The 19,902-nt window shown below is 34.0% G+C and overlaps 1 protein-coding gene and 1 pseudogene across 1 annotated transcript; one reads left to right on the top strand and one right to left on the bottom strand.

Annotated features, from left to right (window-relative positions):
• Positions 1-1,784: 1,784 nt before the first annotated feature.
• LOC18010101 lies at positions 1,785-4,806 on the top strand (annotated as a pseudogene).
• A 2,804-nt stretch (positions 4,807-7,610) lies between these two features.
• On the bottom strand, positions 7,611-18,414 carry LOC112088145. Its single transcript, XM_024158382.1, has 13 exons — positions 17,998-18,414; positions 17,781-17,892; positions 17,422-17,548; positions 17,197-17,321; positions 15,278-15,371; positions 14,384-14,491; positions 14,182-14,305; positions 13,902-14,098; positions 10,906-11,831; positions 10,215-10,770; positions 9,452-10,107; positions 8,304-9,371; positions 7,611-8,206 (listed from the first exon to the last, which is right to left on the bottom strand). Exons 1-13 carry the CDS (start codon positions 18,412-18,414, stop codon positions 7,611-7,613), a joined length of 5,106 nt encoding a protein of 1,701 aa, XP_024014150.1.
• Positions 18,415-19,902: the final 1,488 nt, after the last annotated feature.

The raw sequence follows: 19,902 nt of genomic DNA, 5'->3' as shown, positions 1-19,902 counted from the left end.
TTAGTCTAGAGAGCGCATGATTGATCCCGGCCTATGGACGGATTGGTTGCTGGTCTTCACGAAGGACGTTTCGCGAAGTGGGACCATGGCTAGACCATACACAGAGGAAGTATGGCCAGTATATGTGCTGGCGGGCCTGTGAGATTTGTGGCTAACGAGTCACCAGATTTAAACAGTGTGACGTTCTCATGAGTGGGAACTTGTGTGTTAGGTTTCTGCGTACTTGTGAAATATTTATGATTATTTTTTGTCTAATTTTAGGTTAAGTAGACATATATGTAGTTATGTTTAATTCTTTGTATAAATCAAGTGGGCAGGTTGGATCGTTCTCACTGAGTATTTCAAAATGCTCACCCTTTTTTTTTCCCTTTCAGGTGTTATTTAAAAGTTCATTTTGGTGTGGAGTGCAAGTCAAGTTATTCAATAGAGTTTCTCGGGTTTTAGGGTATTTCATGTTTGGTCAAAAATTTTCATGTTCTTTATGTTTAGGATCATCAAGCAAGAAACTATTTTGCAGGTTTGGAGGTATTACTTGGTTTTCACAATCAAGTGTGCTTGTTTACATTCATATCCATCATCCAAAGAATGTTGACCATTTTGATGGATTAACCTTTCGTAGGAGAGCTTATGGGAGTAAGATTTAGGATCATTAAGGAATCAATATGGTCATATATCTTGTTAGTCTTAGAAAATTCCATACTATCTACAGTACAATGTATATTCTTTTCAGGAAAGTCATATAATAAGACTATACTAGCTAGGTAATGTACATGACGTAAATGTTAGTCATGACTCATACCTTCGAATAAGGTTGAAGAAGAAATGGCGGAGATTGCTAAGAGATGACATATTTATTGATCTCGTTGAAGTTTGTAGGAAGGACTTACTTATTCATTAGTCATTTACGTATTCCTTGCAAGTTTGATGATAGAAAATAGCTCAATTTCTGTTTAGTTCATAGAGTGCGTTTTTAGATGATCTTAGTTTCTTACGGTAAACTCCTCTTAACTCTCAAATACCTTTCTTACATGCAGAGCTAGAGGCTCCAGGGAACAAGCGGTATAGATTTTGAAGCTTTAGCGCGTGTTTGATGACAAAGTTTTTTTTACTGATTGATAATTGTATTTGTGTTTCACAATATTCTGAATTATTGATTGTTTTGACTATTTGGAAGTGAAGCGGAACGAACTTTAATGTTTAATCTCGTCGAGATATGGTAGCTAACTTGTTTTAGCATCCTATCACCAAGTAATTGACGATTGTTTAATCTCTGGCTTTGCTTCATGTTGTCCATTTCTTCTTATTATGACAGAGTTACAGAGTGGAACAATTTAATTGAAATTTAAGCCCATGAAAAATGACATGTGACAAGTAGCAATTAGATACAATATAGGTTGCCTTTCAAGACTTTCTAGCCAAAAAATTCACATCTGAAAAGTCAACTCTTATAATGGATTTTTGCCGGGTTCTTCTAACCAAACACTTAAATTTCCCGTCGTCTATTTCTTTATACAGATCAGTTGGACGGAAGCTTTTTCTAGGAGGTGACTATTTTGCTTAATTCTTTTGTATTTTGCAGTTCTTTTCTTCTTTCAGTTTTGTTCATGTCTCTGTACAAAGATTTGTGTTTTTTTTTTGTCGACAGATCTGTGGTTTAAATCCCCAAAAAATAGTATATTTATACAATTAATTGTGCAAAATATATGATCTGAAGTATGAACACATGAATCATATTCTAGTGATTATTGACTACTACTTTAATATCTTGGTTAAGCAGAAGATTTATGGCTTAGACACTTTTGTCATTTGGAGTTGAGAAGCTCTGGGACCTCCTTGTTCGAGAATCTGAGCAATTTCAGGGAGTTCATGAGCAATTTAATGAATTAAAAACTGATCTGAATATGTTAAGGTGCTTTCTGGAAGATGCAGATGCCAAAAAACAGACAAGTGCAATGGTGAGAAACACTGTGAAAGAGATCAAGGAATTGTTTATGACGCCGAAGATATAGTTGAAATCTTTCTTCTAAAGGAAGAACTAGGAATGACAAGTAGCATTAGGAAGAGTGTGCAGAGATTTTCTTATGTTATTGTGAAACGCAGGGGGCTTGCTTTCGATATGAATGCCATTAGTAAGAGGATCTCAAAGGTGATTCGTGATATGCTGAGTCTTGGCGTACAACAAGTCATTGTCAATGAAAGGTATACGCAGTCCCTATATAAGAGAGAAAGGGAAATTCGAAAAACGTTTTCTAGTGATAATGAAGACCATCTTGTGGGGCTGGAGAAGAATGTTGAGCAATTGGTTGGCTATTTAGCAGAGGAAGATAGCAGCCAAGTGGTTTCTATAATGGGGATGGGTGGTATCGGTAAAACCACCCTCGCAAGACAGGTGTTTAATCATGAGACAGTAAAAAATAATTTTGCAGCATTGGCGTGGGTATGTGTTTCTCAACAGTTTACAAGGGAGTATGTGTGGCAGATGATCTTGCGGAAACTCAGGCCAGAGTATAAAGTGTTAGAAATGACAGAAGATGAAGTCCAAGAAGAACTCGTTCAACTGTTGGGAACACAAAAGACTTTGATCGTCCTTGATGATATATGGAGAGAAGTAGATTGGGACATAATAAAACCAATGTTTCCACAGGCAAAAGGTGACATCTTATGGTACATACATTTGATAATTCTGTTTTTAATATCCACCGTTTGGGTGAAAACAAAAAAAGAAAAGAAAGGTCACAACGAGGCAATTATGGTTCACCGTTTGGAGTTATGTAAAAAAAAAAAAATTTGTAGGTTGGAAGGTACTACTTACTACTCGCAACGAGGGTGTGGCATTACGAGCACATCCAAAATGTTTCATTTTTAAACCAGATTGTCCAACTTTCGAAGAATGTTGGAAAATTTTTCGACGGATAGCATTTCCTAGAAAAGATACCAACGGTACGTTTTCCAGGACAATCTATGAGGATTTTATTTTTGAAGTGAATCATAAACAATGATTGTTTTAGCCTTAAATAAATTGACATTAATATCTTCAAGAAATAATCCATTTGAACATTCTTGTTATTGAACCATACCTTGATAGGATGTATATATACTTTGATAATGTTGTAAAGACTTGAAGGTTGATGAAATGGAAGAGATGGGTAAGAAGATGATCAAACGTTGTGGAGGACTACCATTGGCGGTAAAAGTGTTAGGAGGTTTGTTAGGTTGGAGGGACTACTTTAAATGGCGACAACAATAGTTTGGTTTATTATGTATTATCTTTGAGCTTTGAAGAGTTGCCTAGTTGTTTGAAGCATTGCTTCCTCTACCTCGCCCATTTTCTAGAAGATTATCTCGTAGATGTGGAGAAATTGTCTTACTACTGGGCTGCAGAAGGAATACTAAACCCAGAATCTTATGAAAGAACAAGCATTCGAGATGTTGTGGATGGCTACATAGAAGAGTTAGTTTAAAGAAATATTTTTGTGTCCGAAAGAAATGGTAGGACTTTGAGATATGAAAAATGTCACTTGCATGACATGATGAGAGAAGTTTGTCTTCTTAAAGCCAAGGAAGAGAACTTCCTACAAATTATTAACGGCACCTCAACTGTGAATTCTAAATCTTCTTGTAAATCTTGCAGACTCGCCGTACATCAGCTTGATAAGACATTTAATGTGGAAAGGGAGATGAATAATCGAAAACTTATATATCTCTTGGTTATCTTGAAAGACAAGAGAACAGATTGGATGGCACCACATTTATGCTTTACAAGGCTTAAGTTGATGAGGGTTTTAGATCTCTCTAGAGTCCAGTTTGAAGGCGGGAAGTTACCTTCGAGCATTGGGAATCTCATTCACTTGAAATATTTGAGTTTATATATGGCGCATATAACTCATCTACCTTCTTCTATGCGGAAACTGAAGCTGCTGCTCTATTTAAACCTATGTGTACATGAGAGATGTTCAATCTACATGCCCAATTTCTTGAAAGAGATGCGAGAATTGACAAACCTTTTTCTTCCGTTGATGATACGTGATAAAGTAAAGATGGAATTTGGTAATCTAGTCAACCTGGAGACGTTGGAGAATTTCTCAACAGAGCATGGGAATGTGAAGGATTTCCAAGGTATGACACGGCTCAAAGTACTCTCTATCTCATTCAACAGCAAGGGGTGTACTATGGAAACTCTATCTTCATCTCTAAGTGAATTGAAACACTTGGAAAATCTTACGATATATGATGATTATAAGTTGTATGCTCCCACGAATGATGAAGGTTTCTTTTTGGATTGCAAGAATCTCAAACAGCTCAAGTTGAGTATATATATGCCAAGGTTACCTGATGTGCAACGCTTCCCTTCTCACCTTACAAGCATAACTCTAAGTGGTTGTTGTCTAGAGGAGGATCCGATGCCGATTCTAGAGAAGCTTCTTCACTTATATGATGTCAGTTTATTGAATAAATCTTTTTTTGGAAGCAGAATGGTTTGCTCGGTCGGTGGGTTTCCTCAATTGAAGAAGCTAATATTATCTACATTATATGAGTTGCACGAGTGGATAGTAAAAGAAGGCTCCATGCAACTTCTTCATTCTCTGACTATTCTAAATTGTCGAAAGTTAACAGAGCTTCCTGATGGGCTGAGGTTCATCACTTCCTTGGAAGAGCTGGATATGAACACACATACATTGGAATTTTGGAAGAAATTGTCAAGAGGAGGAGAAGAATACTACAAAATCCAACACATTCCTCTTTTGAATATTGTCTAAGACTCTCCAATAATAGGCAAACAGGTAATATTATATTCTTTCACATGTCCAATAATGTGGAAAATAAATTTATAAAGAAAAGGGATTATGTAAAAATAAATTGAGAATGTAAATGGAATTTGTGTTCTCTTTGTAAGAAAAAGTTTAGTAGAACAAGTAAAAAGTAAAAACTGATTGTTTTTGTGGGTCGTACTTGAATAGAGTTAAGATTTTGCTATACTAAACGTTGAAGATAGCTTTGGTTGTAAATTATGGTTCTGCTTTGGTTATCTGCTTTTCTGTTTTTTTTTTCCTGGATAAGATGGGAACAAAACCGGTTGATCCGGAAGAGGAATTGCAGTGGATGTCCTAATTAAGACGTACATGGTTACATCGAAACTGTACTCACCAGCCTAGGTGCCAATGTTCCAAAGGTGGACTAATTAGTTTTCTTGTGAAAACACTAATTTCCCATGTCCATCTCGCATTTTACTACACGATCACACTACTTGAACATGTGGCTTCAACAATTATTATTCTCTGTCAAGTGGAGAAATCAAAGAAAGATGCTGAATCAGCTCTACACTTTTATCAGGTCTCATATCGTTTTCCCAATGTATTGGATTTGATCAGAATGAGATGTAAGGTTCGTTCTTGGCTTAGTGCTATCAGTGTCATATACCAAGTGATTGTTTGTTGGCGTTGATAGTAACAATCTCTGTTTCTATATGTACTCATTTTATCTTGTTTCTGTGGAAAAGTTATTAAAGAAGCGATTATCATTTTCTATCTTGCTATGAATCCCACTAAGATGGACCAATTTGATTGAAATATATAAATTTAATGAAAATGTTACTAAAGTTTATAAATTATTTAAAAAATAGAGATAACATGGCTCTTTTTTCAGAATATTTATACTCTATAGCTCTTTTGTTTGAAGTAGCACTTTCAAACATTTTTGCCCTGCAAAAAGACAGTTTAATCCTGTCATTCATTTATTATTAACCAAACCAAAATTAACCATCTTAAACCAAAAAAATAATTCAAACCAATTCAATTACTTATATCTCTTTTCTCTCTCTCCTACACGTGAAAATATTGTTTCTCTCTCCCATTTTATGAATCTTCTTCTTCTTACAAGTATCTTCCTCTCTTCCCTCTTACAAATAGTATTCTTTGTGTGTATGTCTCTACAGATTCTGGGATTAAAAGGAACTTAACCATGAAACTAATTTATCAATTCATATGTTTTTTTCGAATCTAGCTTGTTCTTTTCTATATCTGTTTTGCTGTTTTCGCTTTGATTTATGATATGTCCACGCCCACTTGTCCATGTACACATTCCCTATTTATTCTCTTCTATACGTAGGGACTATGATGCTTAAAAAACTTATGTAAAAGATATGTCCATATGGACATGTACAAATAGATGTTATTAAAAAATTATATATTTTTTGCTTAGTGTGAACATAATATGGTCTCAGATTTTTTTTATCTGGTTTTGGATGTTGAGAACCAGATTGACGTGGACAGTGCGTGAGTCTACATACATATTCATATTTAAGATGCAATATGACCAATAAATCATGGACAGATTATCATAGTATCCGCCGAGGATGTAGAAGATGAGAATCAGATGGACGTGGATGGTGAGTCTATATACATATCCATATTTGAGATATAATATGACCCATAAATCGTGGACGTGGTCATCATAGCATCCGCTGAGGACGTGGATGGTGAGAACCAGATGGATCTAGATTGTGAGTATATAGACATATCCATATTTGAGATACAAGCGTCCATATTATCTTACTTATTCACTTATATTAAAACATGAGAGCTTTCTCTCTAAAACTTTCAAGATTAATATCTTGTCTATATAAAGATAACCATATGGAACATAGTTAATGGTCAAGTTTCAACAAGCAATTAAAACAAGAAACAATATACAATACCGTAGGGTTGTTGTCCAATGGTCGTTTTTTAAATATAATTTATGTCCATTGTGGTAAGAACACATGGAGACGAACAAATAAGGATTATGTGGTGTACAAGTTTACATGGACAACTAATTTTGATTGTCTGCAACTATCCGAATCTGGAGAAATACGAATTTTGGCATGCTCATCTGGTGTTGTCGAGTTATCTCTGGGTTTAACAGCTGAAGATGAAGAGTGGTGGTGGGAAAATTTGTGGCCACCGTTGATTAAAGAAGAAGAAGAAGAGAACAAAATGGTTAAGAGGAAGAAGAGAGATCTGAGAAAGAGAAAGAGAGATTCAAAAGGAAGAGAAAAAATAGAGAAGAGGAAGAATAGAGATTTGATAGAGAGAAATCTGAGAGAAAAAGAACGTGCTGGAGAAAAGGAAGAAGAGAAAAGGATAAAATTTTCAACATTTTACTTTAAAAAACTAGGTGGCTAGCCCGCGTCCTGCGCGGGCTGATGCTCTTCAAAAGTTTTTTTAGTTTTGAATGTAATTAGTTTTGAATGTAATACATAAACAGTTTTTTGTGTTTTAAATTTAATATTCGATCCATATTTCGAAAGTTTGTTGAGTAAAAAATGTAATATTCAAACCATAATTGGAAGCTTATAAATTGATTTGTATAATGTTTAATATATATATACTTAAAAAAGCATATTATAACAACTGATCATTTAATAATTTTTTAATTCAAACAAACAGAGCTATTCAAAACGTTATCATAGTGAACACTAATTCATAATATAAGAAGATCCAAAAGATAAATCAGTTAAATATAACAAAATTTAAAAGATAAAACAGTTTAAAAATACCAATGACCACCAAAATAATATAACTAATATCCAATGTAATCTAAACATACTTTTAGTAGCAAACAAAACAATCTATTCAAACTAACCGCGAATTTCTATAAATGTTTTCAAACACGTCTTTGTAAACAACATTCATTGTCTTCATTTGTGCTTTGCCATTCATATCTGTAATAAGAATCTTCAATCCTTGGCGTGATGTAACTCTAGACACGGCGACATAAAGTTGACCATGCGAGAACACTGGCTTTGGCAAATATAATCCCACCTTTTGTAGAGTCTGACCCTGACTTTTGTTTATAGTCATAGCAAAAGCTATGGTAATAGGAAACTGCCTCCAGCGAATTCTAAAAGGAAACCTTGCTTCTGGTGGTGACACAAACATTCTAGGTATGATAACCTTTTTTCCTATTTTCTTCCCGGTTATATGGCTTGCCTCGATTACATGCCTAGCTAACCGAGTAATAAGCAACCTTGTACCATTACACAAACCACCCTTAGGATCAATATTTCTAAGCAACATTATTGGAGCTCCTATCTTTAACTTGAGAGAATGATTTGGCAGCCCTGATACCTTTATACTATTAAGATACTCCTGTGTATAGACGACTTCGTCTATTGTGCTTGTGTCTGAAGTATCAATGCTATCGGCACTAAGGTATTCATGTTCCTCACCTAATAAAAACAATTCAAACTATGTTAGTACTGATATATTTTAATTATAATATAAATACGTATTAAAATGAATTGTGATAAATCATATAACGAAGACCTTTGAGTTCTGATAGCATGAATTCATTAATAACGTCGACATCCTGATTCCGTGGACTGAGTATTGCCCTTTCCTGAAAAAAAACTGGTTCACGAGTGGTTGTGTAAGATTGACCATAAATCTCCGAGACTATTCTCTTAACAGGATCACCTTCTCCGCTTATCAGCAAATCCGCTGGAATTTCTAATTCATCTCCTATGGTATCATGAATATTTAGTTTTCCATCACCAATATCCAAGATCCACTTGGCGAATTCTTCAATTTCTTGATTATTAAAATCATTATCGCCACGAAGCAGTCTCATATTTGTCTTTAGCTGCAGAACTTTGCAATCAGACCAAATATGAGAAGAATTCACAGTTGCCAATATAGTCTCTAAGCTATTGCCTCCGACAATAACAGGGAGTATTTGTCGAAAGTCACCACCCAAGACAACGACCTTTCCACCAAAGACCTTATCACACTTTAGTATATCACGCATAGTCCGATCCAATGTCTCAAAACAATGCTTGCTCATCATCGGAGCCTCATCCCATATAATAAGATCGGCTACTTCAATCAGCTCTGCTTGGTGTGATCCAGAACTCACATTACAGAATATATACTCGTTCACAACTATGGGTATTCCAAACCGAGAATGCCCTGTTCTTCCTCCCTCTAATAACAATGCTGCAATGCCACTTGATGCAACATTGAGAACTATTTTTCCTTGAGAATGAAGAGCAGCGCCTAAAAGCCTCCATAGGTACATTTTACCTGTCCCACCATATCCATAAACAAAAAACATTCCACCGATACCTCTTGTAACTGCATCCATTATCTCATTGTAGATATCCTTCTGTTCATTGGTTATTGTTGAAAACAACTTGACATGATCGTTTGCAAGTTTTGCACGATCGTATGATTTCTCATCCCGAATTAGATGATTTGATTTCTTATACTTTCCAATATCATCAGGGACTGGCATCTCTCCTTTATAGTCGGATAATGAATGACCGTTTCTGCGCATATACTTCTCTATATCTGACAAACCAAGATTCTTATATTGGACTTCAGTCAACACCAAACCTAAATATACAAATAAGCCTGTTAGCAACTAAAATAATGTGAATCTTGTAAAATAGTTTAAAATTTCAAATCCATCTTACCTGGGTCATTCTCTTCACACCTTTTCTGATATAAGAAATCCTCGGTTAATATTTTCCAAGTAGCATTCCAGACGTTGATCGGAACTGCTACACTACTCGAAAGAAGCATTATAGCAAAAAGTTTACGTAGAAACTTTCCAGTTCCCCAAAAACTGGCCTCTTTAATTCCTTCGATGTATTCTTTATCATCGTCTAACAAACCAAGCGCAAAGCATGCTTCTCGGAAGGAAGAGTATATAACACCATTAACCTTTTTTAAGTCATCAAAACTCTCAGGGCCCTTGACTATATTGAGAAGAATCCTCAAATGATATGCGTCCTCAGCGGAAGGTGAGACATACACCAGTCTGCCTATGGCAAAACCTTGTTTTCGTATCCTCCATTGCTGCTGCTTTGAGATCCAGACGAATTTTGTTAGAAAATCAGCATATGTTAGCTCCTTTGCCAAGGCATGTTCCTTGTTTGCCTCCATCCACGCTATAAATTGTGACTGACCTACCGATGCCTTGTTTAAGACTTGGTCAACGCTCTCTCCTTCGTGATATATACACATTTGTTTACCAGGCAAATGAAACGAAAGTTGCATTACTGCCGTGGTTCGGTACTGTGTAGGAATCTTTAGAAGCCTCCATGAAGATTCATACGGTGAAATGTATCTAAGAATGAGCAAATCAAACAGAAATAAATAATCTTGTTTTTCTTAAATCATACTTAAGTAATTATTCAAGCGATCTAATCTTAAAAATTAGTTTCGCAAAGTTACCTGCAATTGAAATGTTGCTCAACCTCATCTTGGGATATAACGGGGTTACCGTCTTCATCCTCGATTGCTGCTCTAATGTAATCTGGACCCTTGTTTATATATTTAAATAGGTACTTTATAGACCTGGTTTGGTTGCACCATTCAACGTTAACATGTGCCCGAAAACGCTTTAAGAGATCTGGATTATATGGGACAACATATCGGTTATCACACAAAACACCTCTCTTCAGAATGGTTCTTTGATCCATACGACGTCTATAGATGGGGAAGCCAGCATCATCGATTTTAGTAACTGATCCAGTAGGCTTAGGAAAGAATTTTGTACACCTTTTCTCATGCATACAAACATTTTTTGGATTGTCATCGCCGCATGGTCCATGTATCATCAAGTCTCCAACAATTTCGTACAAAATTGGATCCAAGTCCTTGTCCGGTATCTCTGCTGATATAAATCTATCTATGTCCTCGCCTGTTGGTAGTTTGGATTCGGGTTCCAAGAAAACAACCATGTGGGCATGTGGCAATCCTCTTTTTTGGAATTCAATGGTATACATCGCTGAAATAAAAGTAAAACAATTAGAAAAAGTTAGAAATACATATAATAAATCGAATTAGTATCTATACGTTAAGAATAAGTTGGCACGATTTATATATTATGACTCTTTACTTATATTTAATATTTTTGACATACCTGAGTTAACATGGCCCATAACGTGGTCTTTCGTTAGATAATTCACTAAATTATCGAGCTTCATTTTAAAAATCCTACAACAAATATCTGGTCGATCCTCGATCTTTAGATCATGTTTTTCCAAAAACCTCGTTATCTCAGGCCATTTTGGATTGCAAGTAATTGTTATGAAAAAATCCGGGTATCCGTAGTACTTGCATGTTGCCATCACGTCTAGATAATGTTTCCTCATGAATCTCTTACTTCCCGTGAATGAAGCAGGTATAAGCACCTTTTTTCCTTGTTCAGAAAGATCATTATTGCCACGTTCACCAGATTGTTCAATCTTATCAAAGCTGTCACACCGTAGCTTCTTTTGATTATGCCATATATAACGAAGCCTATTTGATTCTACCATCGTATATGCGTCAACCAGAAACTGCTGATACAATCTCCCAGACATCATAATGATTGGGGATTCTCCATGCCTGTCTTGAATGCGAAATGCGAAAAACTCGCGCATTGTAACGGTTGTGCGTTTCCTTCCAGATGTATCAACATAGTCAATATCAATACCTAATCTAAAACCATCTTCACCATACGGAAACAATAACGGATACTGCAAAGGTAAATAAGCCGGATGCAACTCACTTATACGGTATAAACCTCCAGACTTGCTTTGAATAACGATGTCTCTTTTTTCTGTTAACATATTGAAATCAGCAGGTATCAAAGCCGCCACATCGTTCTCAGTAGGTAAGTTATGCGTTCGACCATCAATAGTTCGGCCACTTGCAAGAACCAACTTAAAACCTTTAGAATTTGGATTTCCAACAAATTGTTCGCGTGCAGTTCTTAAGGCTTTAACATGAGGATTATGATCATCTAACATCTTCTTCAGAAGCTCCACGATATCTGGTCTCAGCTTCCTCGAATTACCAACATCCCTGAACAGTCATTTTGAAACTATTATTATTTATAAAAATGAAACACTATATTGATATAGATAAATAATAATATTATATTATAATAAAAATCGAAGATTACCCATAAGCATTCATCCTATTTTTAACTTCACTGATGGTATCATGGATATATAATTGTAGGAAGTTTGGTTGTTTGCCAGGTGCTGGTAACATATCTCCGATCAAATGATAATTTTCACCACACATTTGGAATAAATATGGACCATTACCGTTGTTTATAGTATTATCAACCTTTCCACCAAGTGACGTAAACGAAAACATCATATTGTATGCTCTTATGAATTCACGGAAGTGTTTCCTCGTGTTATCGCGATTATACAATAGCTTTAACAACGTATTTGGGAGAGCTTTCAATAAAGGTAGCTGAACTTTGCCACTTAGACAGCACATCGTGAAAACTGGAGTAGAAGATAGAGAGTGCTTGTTTATACGTTTTCCAAACCACATTAAAGCATGGCAATAGTCACACATGTAAGATTGATCACCATCATCATAATAACCTATAATTGATTTTAAATTTTTAAAATATAATAACTTGTATATATACTAATAAAAGGGAATTTGTTTGGATTTGTACCACTTTCCATCAAGCCAAAACTCGCGAATGAATTATATTCAGGATAATTCGGTGGTCTAGGTTTTTTTTGTCTTGGTCGTCGTTTGTTCGAATTACTTGGTGGAACAGCATCTGAATCTTTATCATCGTCCGTGTCCGAATCAGTAGCGACAAAACATAGAACATCATCGACATCAACGGACTCTGTCAATAATCTATAAATTTAGAAAATCAGATGAAGTTCGTTTTATATATTTAATATAAATCAATATAAAATTGTATTTATTCAACATAACCTTTTGAATTATTTATTGTTGGTAAACCACGCTTTGATCGAATGATATTCAGTCTGTTTTGTCTGGCTATTTTAGCCATACCAACACGTCCAATAGAACATCATCGACATCAACGGACTCTGTCAATATATCTATAAATTTAGAAGATCAGATGAAGTTCGTTTCATATATTTAATATAAATCAATATAAAATTGTATTTATTCAACATAACCTTTTGAATTATTTATTTTTGGTAAACCACGCTTCGATCGAATGATATTCAGTCTGTTTTGTCTGGTTATTTTAGCCATACCAACACGTCCAATAGATTCTTTATCAATGTATTGATGATAAACTGATTTTGGTAACGTTGGTGCATACGTTTCAGCCCTTGAAACGATTGCTGTATTAAGGATGAAAGGTGTTTCAGCGGCATATCAAAAGTAACAATACATGCATTTTTTTCAAAGAAACAGAAACACTTACGACGATTTGCAACAGGTATCTTAACGACCCTAGGTTTCGTTATTCTCTTTTTCTTCGGCGACATAGTTTCTGATAAGGTTTTCTTTTTCTTTTTTTGTACGGGTTTAGGATACGTTCATGAGAAACACTATTTAAACATATGTAAGGTTTTCCTATAATTTGTAGGGTTTTCATTTTTTCTTTATTGAAACAAACCTAATTTAACATTTTATGTTTTGTCTTTTTTTTGAGTTTAAGTTTATAAAATATTTAATATTAATAGAATAATCAATATCTTAGATACTTTGACGATTTCATGTGTTAATTTATGAAACTATGATAATATTAAAATATAAAATTGCATATATGCACAAACTGTAATATTTCACAATAAAGTAAGTTGTGTTACTTCGCAATATATATAGAGATTTAAGTACTTGTTTTGAATTTTTCGTTCTTTGAATCAATAATGCATCCTAAAAAAAACAAACCATAAATTCACATGTGCATAAATATCAGTACTAAAGTATATAAAAAACCAAAAAAAGAAAAACTAACATCGAGAATTATAAGAATATCAGTTCGAAGATTTCAAAACGTATGTGTTTGTTCATTGCCGTCTTCCTCTTTTCTTGCTATTACTTTTTTCGTCCACATTAGGCGTTTGAATGGCTGAATCTGAAACTCGTTTTGATACTGGCGATGGTGTCAGTGATGCAACTCTACCTGAGTACCTAAGTTCTAAATCATGTTCGAGGGATCGAATTCCATGATTTTCAAACTTATTCAACATATCTGCATCATCGACAACGATCTCGACTTTATAAGTTTGACGTCTGTTAGTCAGATTCTCCGTTCCTATTCCGATTTTGAAAAGGAGCTTCTTCCCAACCAAATCAGAAAGAGCTCGTGGAAGCACCAAAGTTCCGTCCTGATCAAAATATAAAAAGACGTTACACATAAATAATATAAGATTATATGATAATGTGCACAAAGTATTATTAAATGATATACCTCAGCAACCTCCTCAGCTAAAGTATCTGCTTGAACACGGAGAAATGCGCTAGCGATTTTATCAAACAGTAAGAATCTTATCTCTTCGCCAGACTCGTCGGAAACAACCAACACTAACTTATACCTACGAAAATATGAATATTTGTAAAGCCAAAAATTAAAATTTTTTTAAATAACTGCTTTGAATCAATGAACCATTTACCTGGCTATAACATCTGAGACAGCCTTGCCACATTCTCTACAATCAAATAGCAAGGAATCGTCATCGGTAGAATCAGATTCTATTGGATGAACTGTTTTATCGCAAGTTCTGCATGCAATATAATACCATATAGGATTATATTCGACTCGAACAACTGTCGCAGCAGTAACACATTTCATTTCCTACACTCGAAAATAATATATTTAAATATAAAAAAACAGATCATTCTCAAATATATAAAACAAATAATTATTATGTATAAATTTAAAATAAACTTAATGAACACGTACCGTATCGGCATAAACAATACCTGAATTGTCTTTCTTTCATTTCTATCAAAGAATTCATCTTTCCATGAAACAGACTTAGTGGACGATGATTGCACCTTATGTTCATTGGATATCACAAATGTATTGGTTGGCAACCTAACAAAAGTCATTCCTTTTAGTATTCATGATAGCTCTAAAAGTATACACAAACAAACAGATTTCATTACTTACAAGGCTCGAAAATCTTCAATTTGTTTAGAATGTGGATCGAGAAATATTTGTGTTGCGTTGAAAGAGTTTGAAATACTGTAAACTCCTACAAGAAATTAGAAGTAAAGTATTTAAAATTTTTTAAAAAGCGTATATGATAAACTTATTTATATCACAAATATTATGAATACAATTAAGTTCAAATATACCTTTCTATTCTGATACTGAAGCAAATCTAACAACACACACGATCACAGACGCAGTATTTTTCGTCACGTAGTCGATTACTTTCTTTCCGAAATTTCCCCACAGCGTGCAAGTCAAGCGATTATCACTATACGTAATCAACAAACTAAGTAAATTATATATGATTTGACTAAATATTATTTAATAAATTATATCATTATGAACTCACCTGGCATTACGTAGAACAACGTCCAACTTTTTTATTGGCTTTCCTTGAGCGATAACGTCAGAAGTTTCTAGACTAACAACCTGCCCTATGACATCTACATGAATATTTATAAAGAATTAGTACAGATAAGATGTATTATATCACAGTATAACCCGATAAATATAATAAACAACATATATCTAGCATACCTATTAAAACACTGTTTTCATAATCCCCATTACTTATAGTTGAAAATTCCTTAAAATATCTATAAGGAAGTTCCCTAGGAAAGTCATCACAAGGTGTTATAACAGTAGTCCTGTAGAAACTTATTTTAAAAGATAAAGGACTTGTCCTATATGCAGTAGTGTAATCTTTGAACGTGAAGTTGCTTAAGAATATAGTACGGCCTTCCGTCAATTCAGAATTAAATTGATCCACCAAATCTCCATCAACAGTTGCATGAATCCTAGAACCCTGATATAAACTTAATAAATATATAAGTTATTCATATCATAATTTTACTATACGATGCATGTTCATATATATAGATATAAAACATTAACATTGCCTACCACTTCATCTGCTAATACCATCTCTATGGATGTAACCTTATTTTTACGATATGATTTCCAGAGATTGATTATCTGAACCTTTATCTTGTAACAATCACTCGTTCTATCAATTTCGTCTATCAGAGCAGAGACGATTGTTTTCCGCTTGAGATAGGACTTCACAACTTTCTTAGTGTCAACACTATTATCTATTGACGACTCCATCTTCTTCTTTTCCCCGAAAATTCTTGAACCGATTTAATGAGGAAGATTAATCAGTCGTACATAAATATATATATATATATATATATATAGGAATTGATAAAAACCCTAGGTCTTTTGGATCGATGCAAATAAATAGAGTATCGTATCTTTTATTGATTTCTATATATCGAGTTCAATTTTAAGACTTTACATAATTTAAATGTAAATTTTACTTATTCCATTTCTCATATAAGTATATTTGTTATTTTTATCCAAAAATCAGTTGCGTGAAATTATGTTTTCAGTCATTTTAACATAAACATAAAACAAACATTATAATGATAATGAAATTAGCATCTTTTGTACATTTTCCTTTTATTTATAAAATCCTCTTTCATTTTTTTTTTTAGAAATATATTTCGAACTATAACCGTATATTATACTTTTTTAATTTCATTTAAATAATCATAATTTCCATAATTTATAAGTTTTTATTTTTGTAAATACTACAAAGAAGGAAAAGACACTCGAGTATGATGCGTACAATCATTGGCAATTTTAATATATGTAACAATAGCGATATATATGAATTTCATTGAGAATTTCAACTCGGATATAAATATATATACTGTATACGCATATTTATGAAAGATACTTTAACTTAAAATATATATATAGATATATGGAACATGTATAGGCAATAGTCGAGAAACAATTGATAATAAATGATTCGAAAACAATAATTATAACTATGAAATACTAACTTCACATATAATGAAGATGAAGAATTCGAAGAACACTTTAAAAAACCAAAAACCTTATGAAATGTATCCTAAAACATAAATTTAAAATACGAATAGTGAATATGGGTAATATTGTATCTATCTAATCTCGATGGTGAACATTCTCTAGACGATAGCTTCGACTGCTAATCATCCTGCGTAATAAAAATAAAACAACATAACTAAAAAAGGTTATGTATGATATTATATATACTATACATAGGAAGGTATGTACAGGCCATATTTTTCTCTGAATTCTTTGACTTCTGCAACATGTGGGTTCAGTACTACCAATGTTGGTTGAATAGCCGAGATCGTTACCTTTCCTGAAATAGGAAGTAAAATACTAAATTTATACCACGCATATTCAAACATTAATTTATATATGCAACTGACATACCTCCAAGATAATCAATATTTCCCCATCTGATTACACAAACAGCATTTTGGCTATCACAACTACGCCAGTCCTTATAGAACTTTAAAGCTCTTATGCCAGTCAATTTGCAAAAGAGACGAACGTGTCTACATGATTAAAATAATTAGCACAAAATTATATATGCTTGTATTCTTATAATTGTTCACATAGTTAAATTCGAGAAAGCATTTAACAGGGAATACAAACCTTAAATCCTCCAAGTAGAAAGTGATAAACTGGTATTCGCTATCAATGCACTTTTCCTCCAGTTGGTCCAAAGTATAACCTTCCCAAAAATGAAAATTGCCAACGTTTATAACACGGCCAATTATTTCTGAAACGAAAGACAGTAGAAAACTCATTATTATTTCTTATACTTCAACAAAATATAAATCATATATCAACATACTTACCAACTAAAAAGTCGTCACTGTATGTGCGGTTCAAGTTTACACGGAAGTCGATAAAATCGAAAAAATTCCGTTCGCAATGAAAACTATCACCATCTACGACAGTATGTGAACCCAAAACTATTTTAAAACGACGCGAAGTTGTCCTAAAAACACCATAGACATGAGCAACCTGGAAACGGCGAATCTTAATCCAATTTCCAACAGGAAACTGGTCTTCAAACAAAGCATAGCATGCGGTTGGTACAGTGGCATGTATTTTATCACCCTAGCATATGATATAAATTGTTAAAGTCTAATTATCGCAATAGTAATATGTTTTAAAAATATTATAAATGTAAATATATAAAACTGGACTATATAGTAAACAAACCAGGTCATCACATAGCACAGCCTCGAGACGCTTTTCAGATGGGTGTAAACTATGAGTCCAAACTCTCAAAACTTTAACATTAATCTCAAACTCACAGGGACCATCGGTTAGATGTATGACTTTTATTGGAAACACTTGAATCTCTTGAGACACCATAGCTGTATTTGAAGAGGAGTCGTTGGAACATTCATCACCATTATCAATTTCAGAATCTGAAGTAAAGAGCCTACGTCGCACGCAAATGCGTTTAGGGGGAGCTTTAACAAAGATACCATCCACAATATTTTGTGATGTTCCATGGAAATCATAGTTGAGATATAGTCTTTTTCCCAATGGACGTTTGGGCTGATGATCAGCAGAACATTCGGTTTTCACTGCCGATGCATCATTCCGAATATCATCAACATCATCACTCATGTATTCTTCATTTTCTCATCAACATCATCATGACTCTCGTCCTCGTCTCCTTCTTCATCACAACCATCAGACAATTCGTTCGTCTCATCATAGTCATCGTCTTCATTTTCTTCATCGGTTTCCTCACAATCATCACTTTATTCGTCCTCGTCTTCTTCGTCAATTTCATCACTATCATCACTATCAGTACTATCTTCGTCATCTTCCTCATCATCATATTCGTCGCCATCGTTATCATCACTGTCTTCGTCTTCTTCTTCGTCATCACAACCATCATACCAGTTGTCATCATCATCATTGTTATCAGTATCCGGTTGATCACTACCGCTATCATCACCATCATTGTCATCACCTTTGTTATCGGTTACAATGTCGCCATCACCAATGTCGTCAGTTCGATCACCATCAGTTGGATCATCTTGTTTGTAATTTGATTCGTCAGGGTCAGCACCAGTAGGACCTTCGTATATATATATTTATACATTTTTGATATATTAGTCGTCCCTCTATATAGATGTTTAATAAATTATCAACTTGAAGACTGTTCTGATCAAGAGACTTACCGTTTTGTTCATGTTCATTACAAACACCAATGCTTCTATTAGCTGAGTCGCTAATCATGTCATGTTCGAATTCATTATCTGGTCCTATATCAAACCAAATTATGAATATATTTGTAACGTCTAACAGAAAAAGATATTACTATAGGAATTTTTTACCAATTTCATTGATTAGATGACAGGGCACATCCCACAAACCCGACTGAACATCTGTGCGATCTCCATGAGCTGATTCAGAATACAATATTCCAAACCCAAACACCTTAGAACCCAATTCTCGTGGGCCACTCCTCTTTCTTAAACCACAAGGTATTTTGGACGTAGCTATAAATAATAAGACATATATAATTTATTTATCATTCAATGAGTTTTTTATTTATTTTTTTAATATAACACTCATACCGTTAATATGTGGAATATTATACAATCTTGAAGGATGTTTAGGGAGACGATCAGAGGATTGATAGAGGCGTAATCTCTCGAATGCCGTTTCAAGTGATGAAGTTCGATCAACAGTATTATGAAGAACTGAAAGATAAGAAAAAATTGTATTTAGATTTTTATTCCAAACATCATAAGCAAAAACGAAAATGTCTCTTTGCAAGAATTTATAGTATAACAAAAGATTAACGACAATCTTTTAATGGCTTAAAAATTAAGATAAATTTTCACGTAAAAGCATAAACTTCAGTTTATTATATTAAAAATAAGCAAAATAAAAACGAAAACCATTAAGTTACCATTGTTATCAGCAATAGAGGATGAATCAAGCAAGACGTCACATGAGATCTTCGCGTTATGTGTACCCATTGTGATTTAACCCTATTGAGAAATCGAGTTATAATTATAAGCTAATAGAATGGTTTCTTTTTTTTTATTAGTTGCCTAGAAGGGTGAGAGAATTATCGTAAGCTTACGATCGTATATA

This window comes from Eutrema salsugineum, unplaced genomic scaffold, assembly GCF_000478725.1.
Source record: "Eutrema salsugineum unplaced genomic scaffold, Eutsalg1_0 scaffold_8, whole genome shotgun sequence".
Lineage (NCBI taxonomy): Eukaryota > Viridiplantae > Streptophyta > Magnoliopsida > Brassicales > Brassicaceae > Eutrema > Eutrema salsugineum.
Note: the sequence above shows the minus strand (reverse complement) of the source record. Positions and strands in the feature narration are given on the sequence as shown.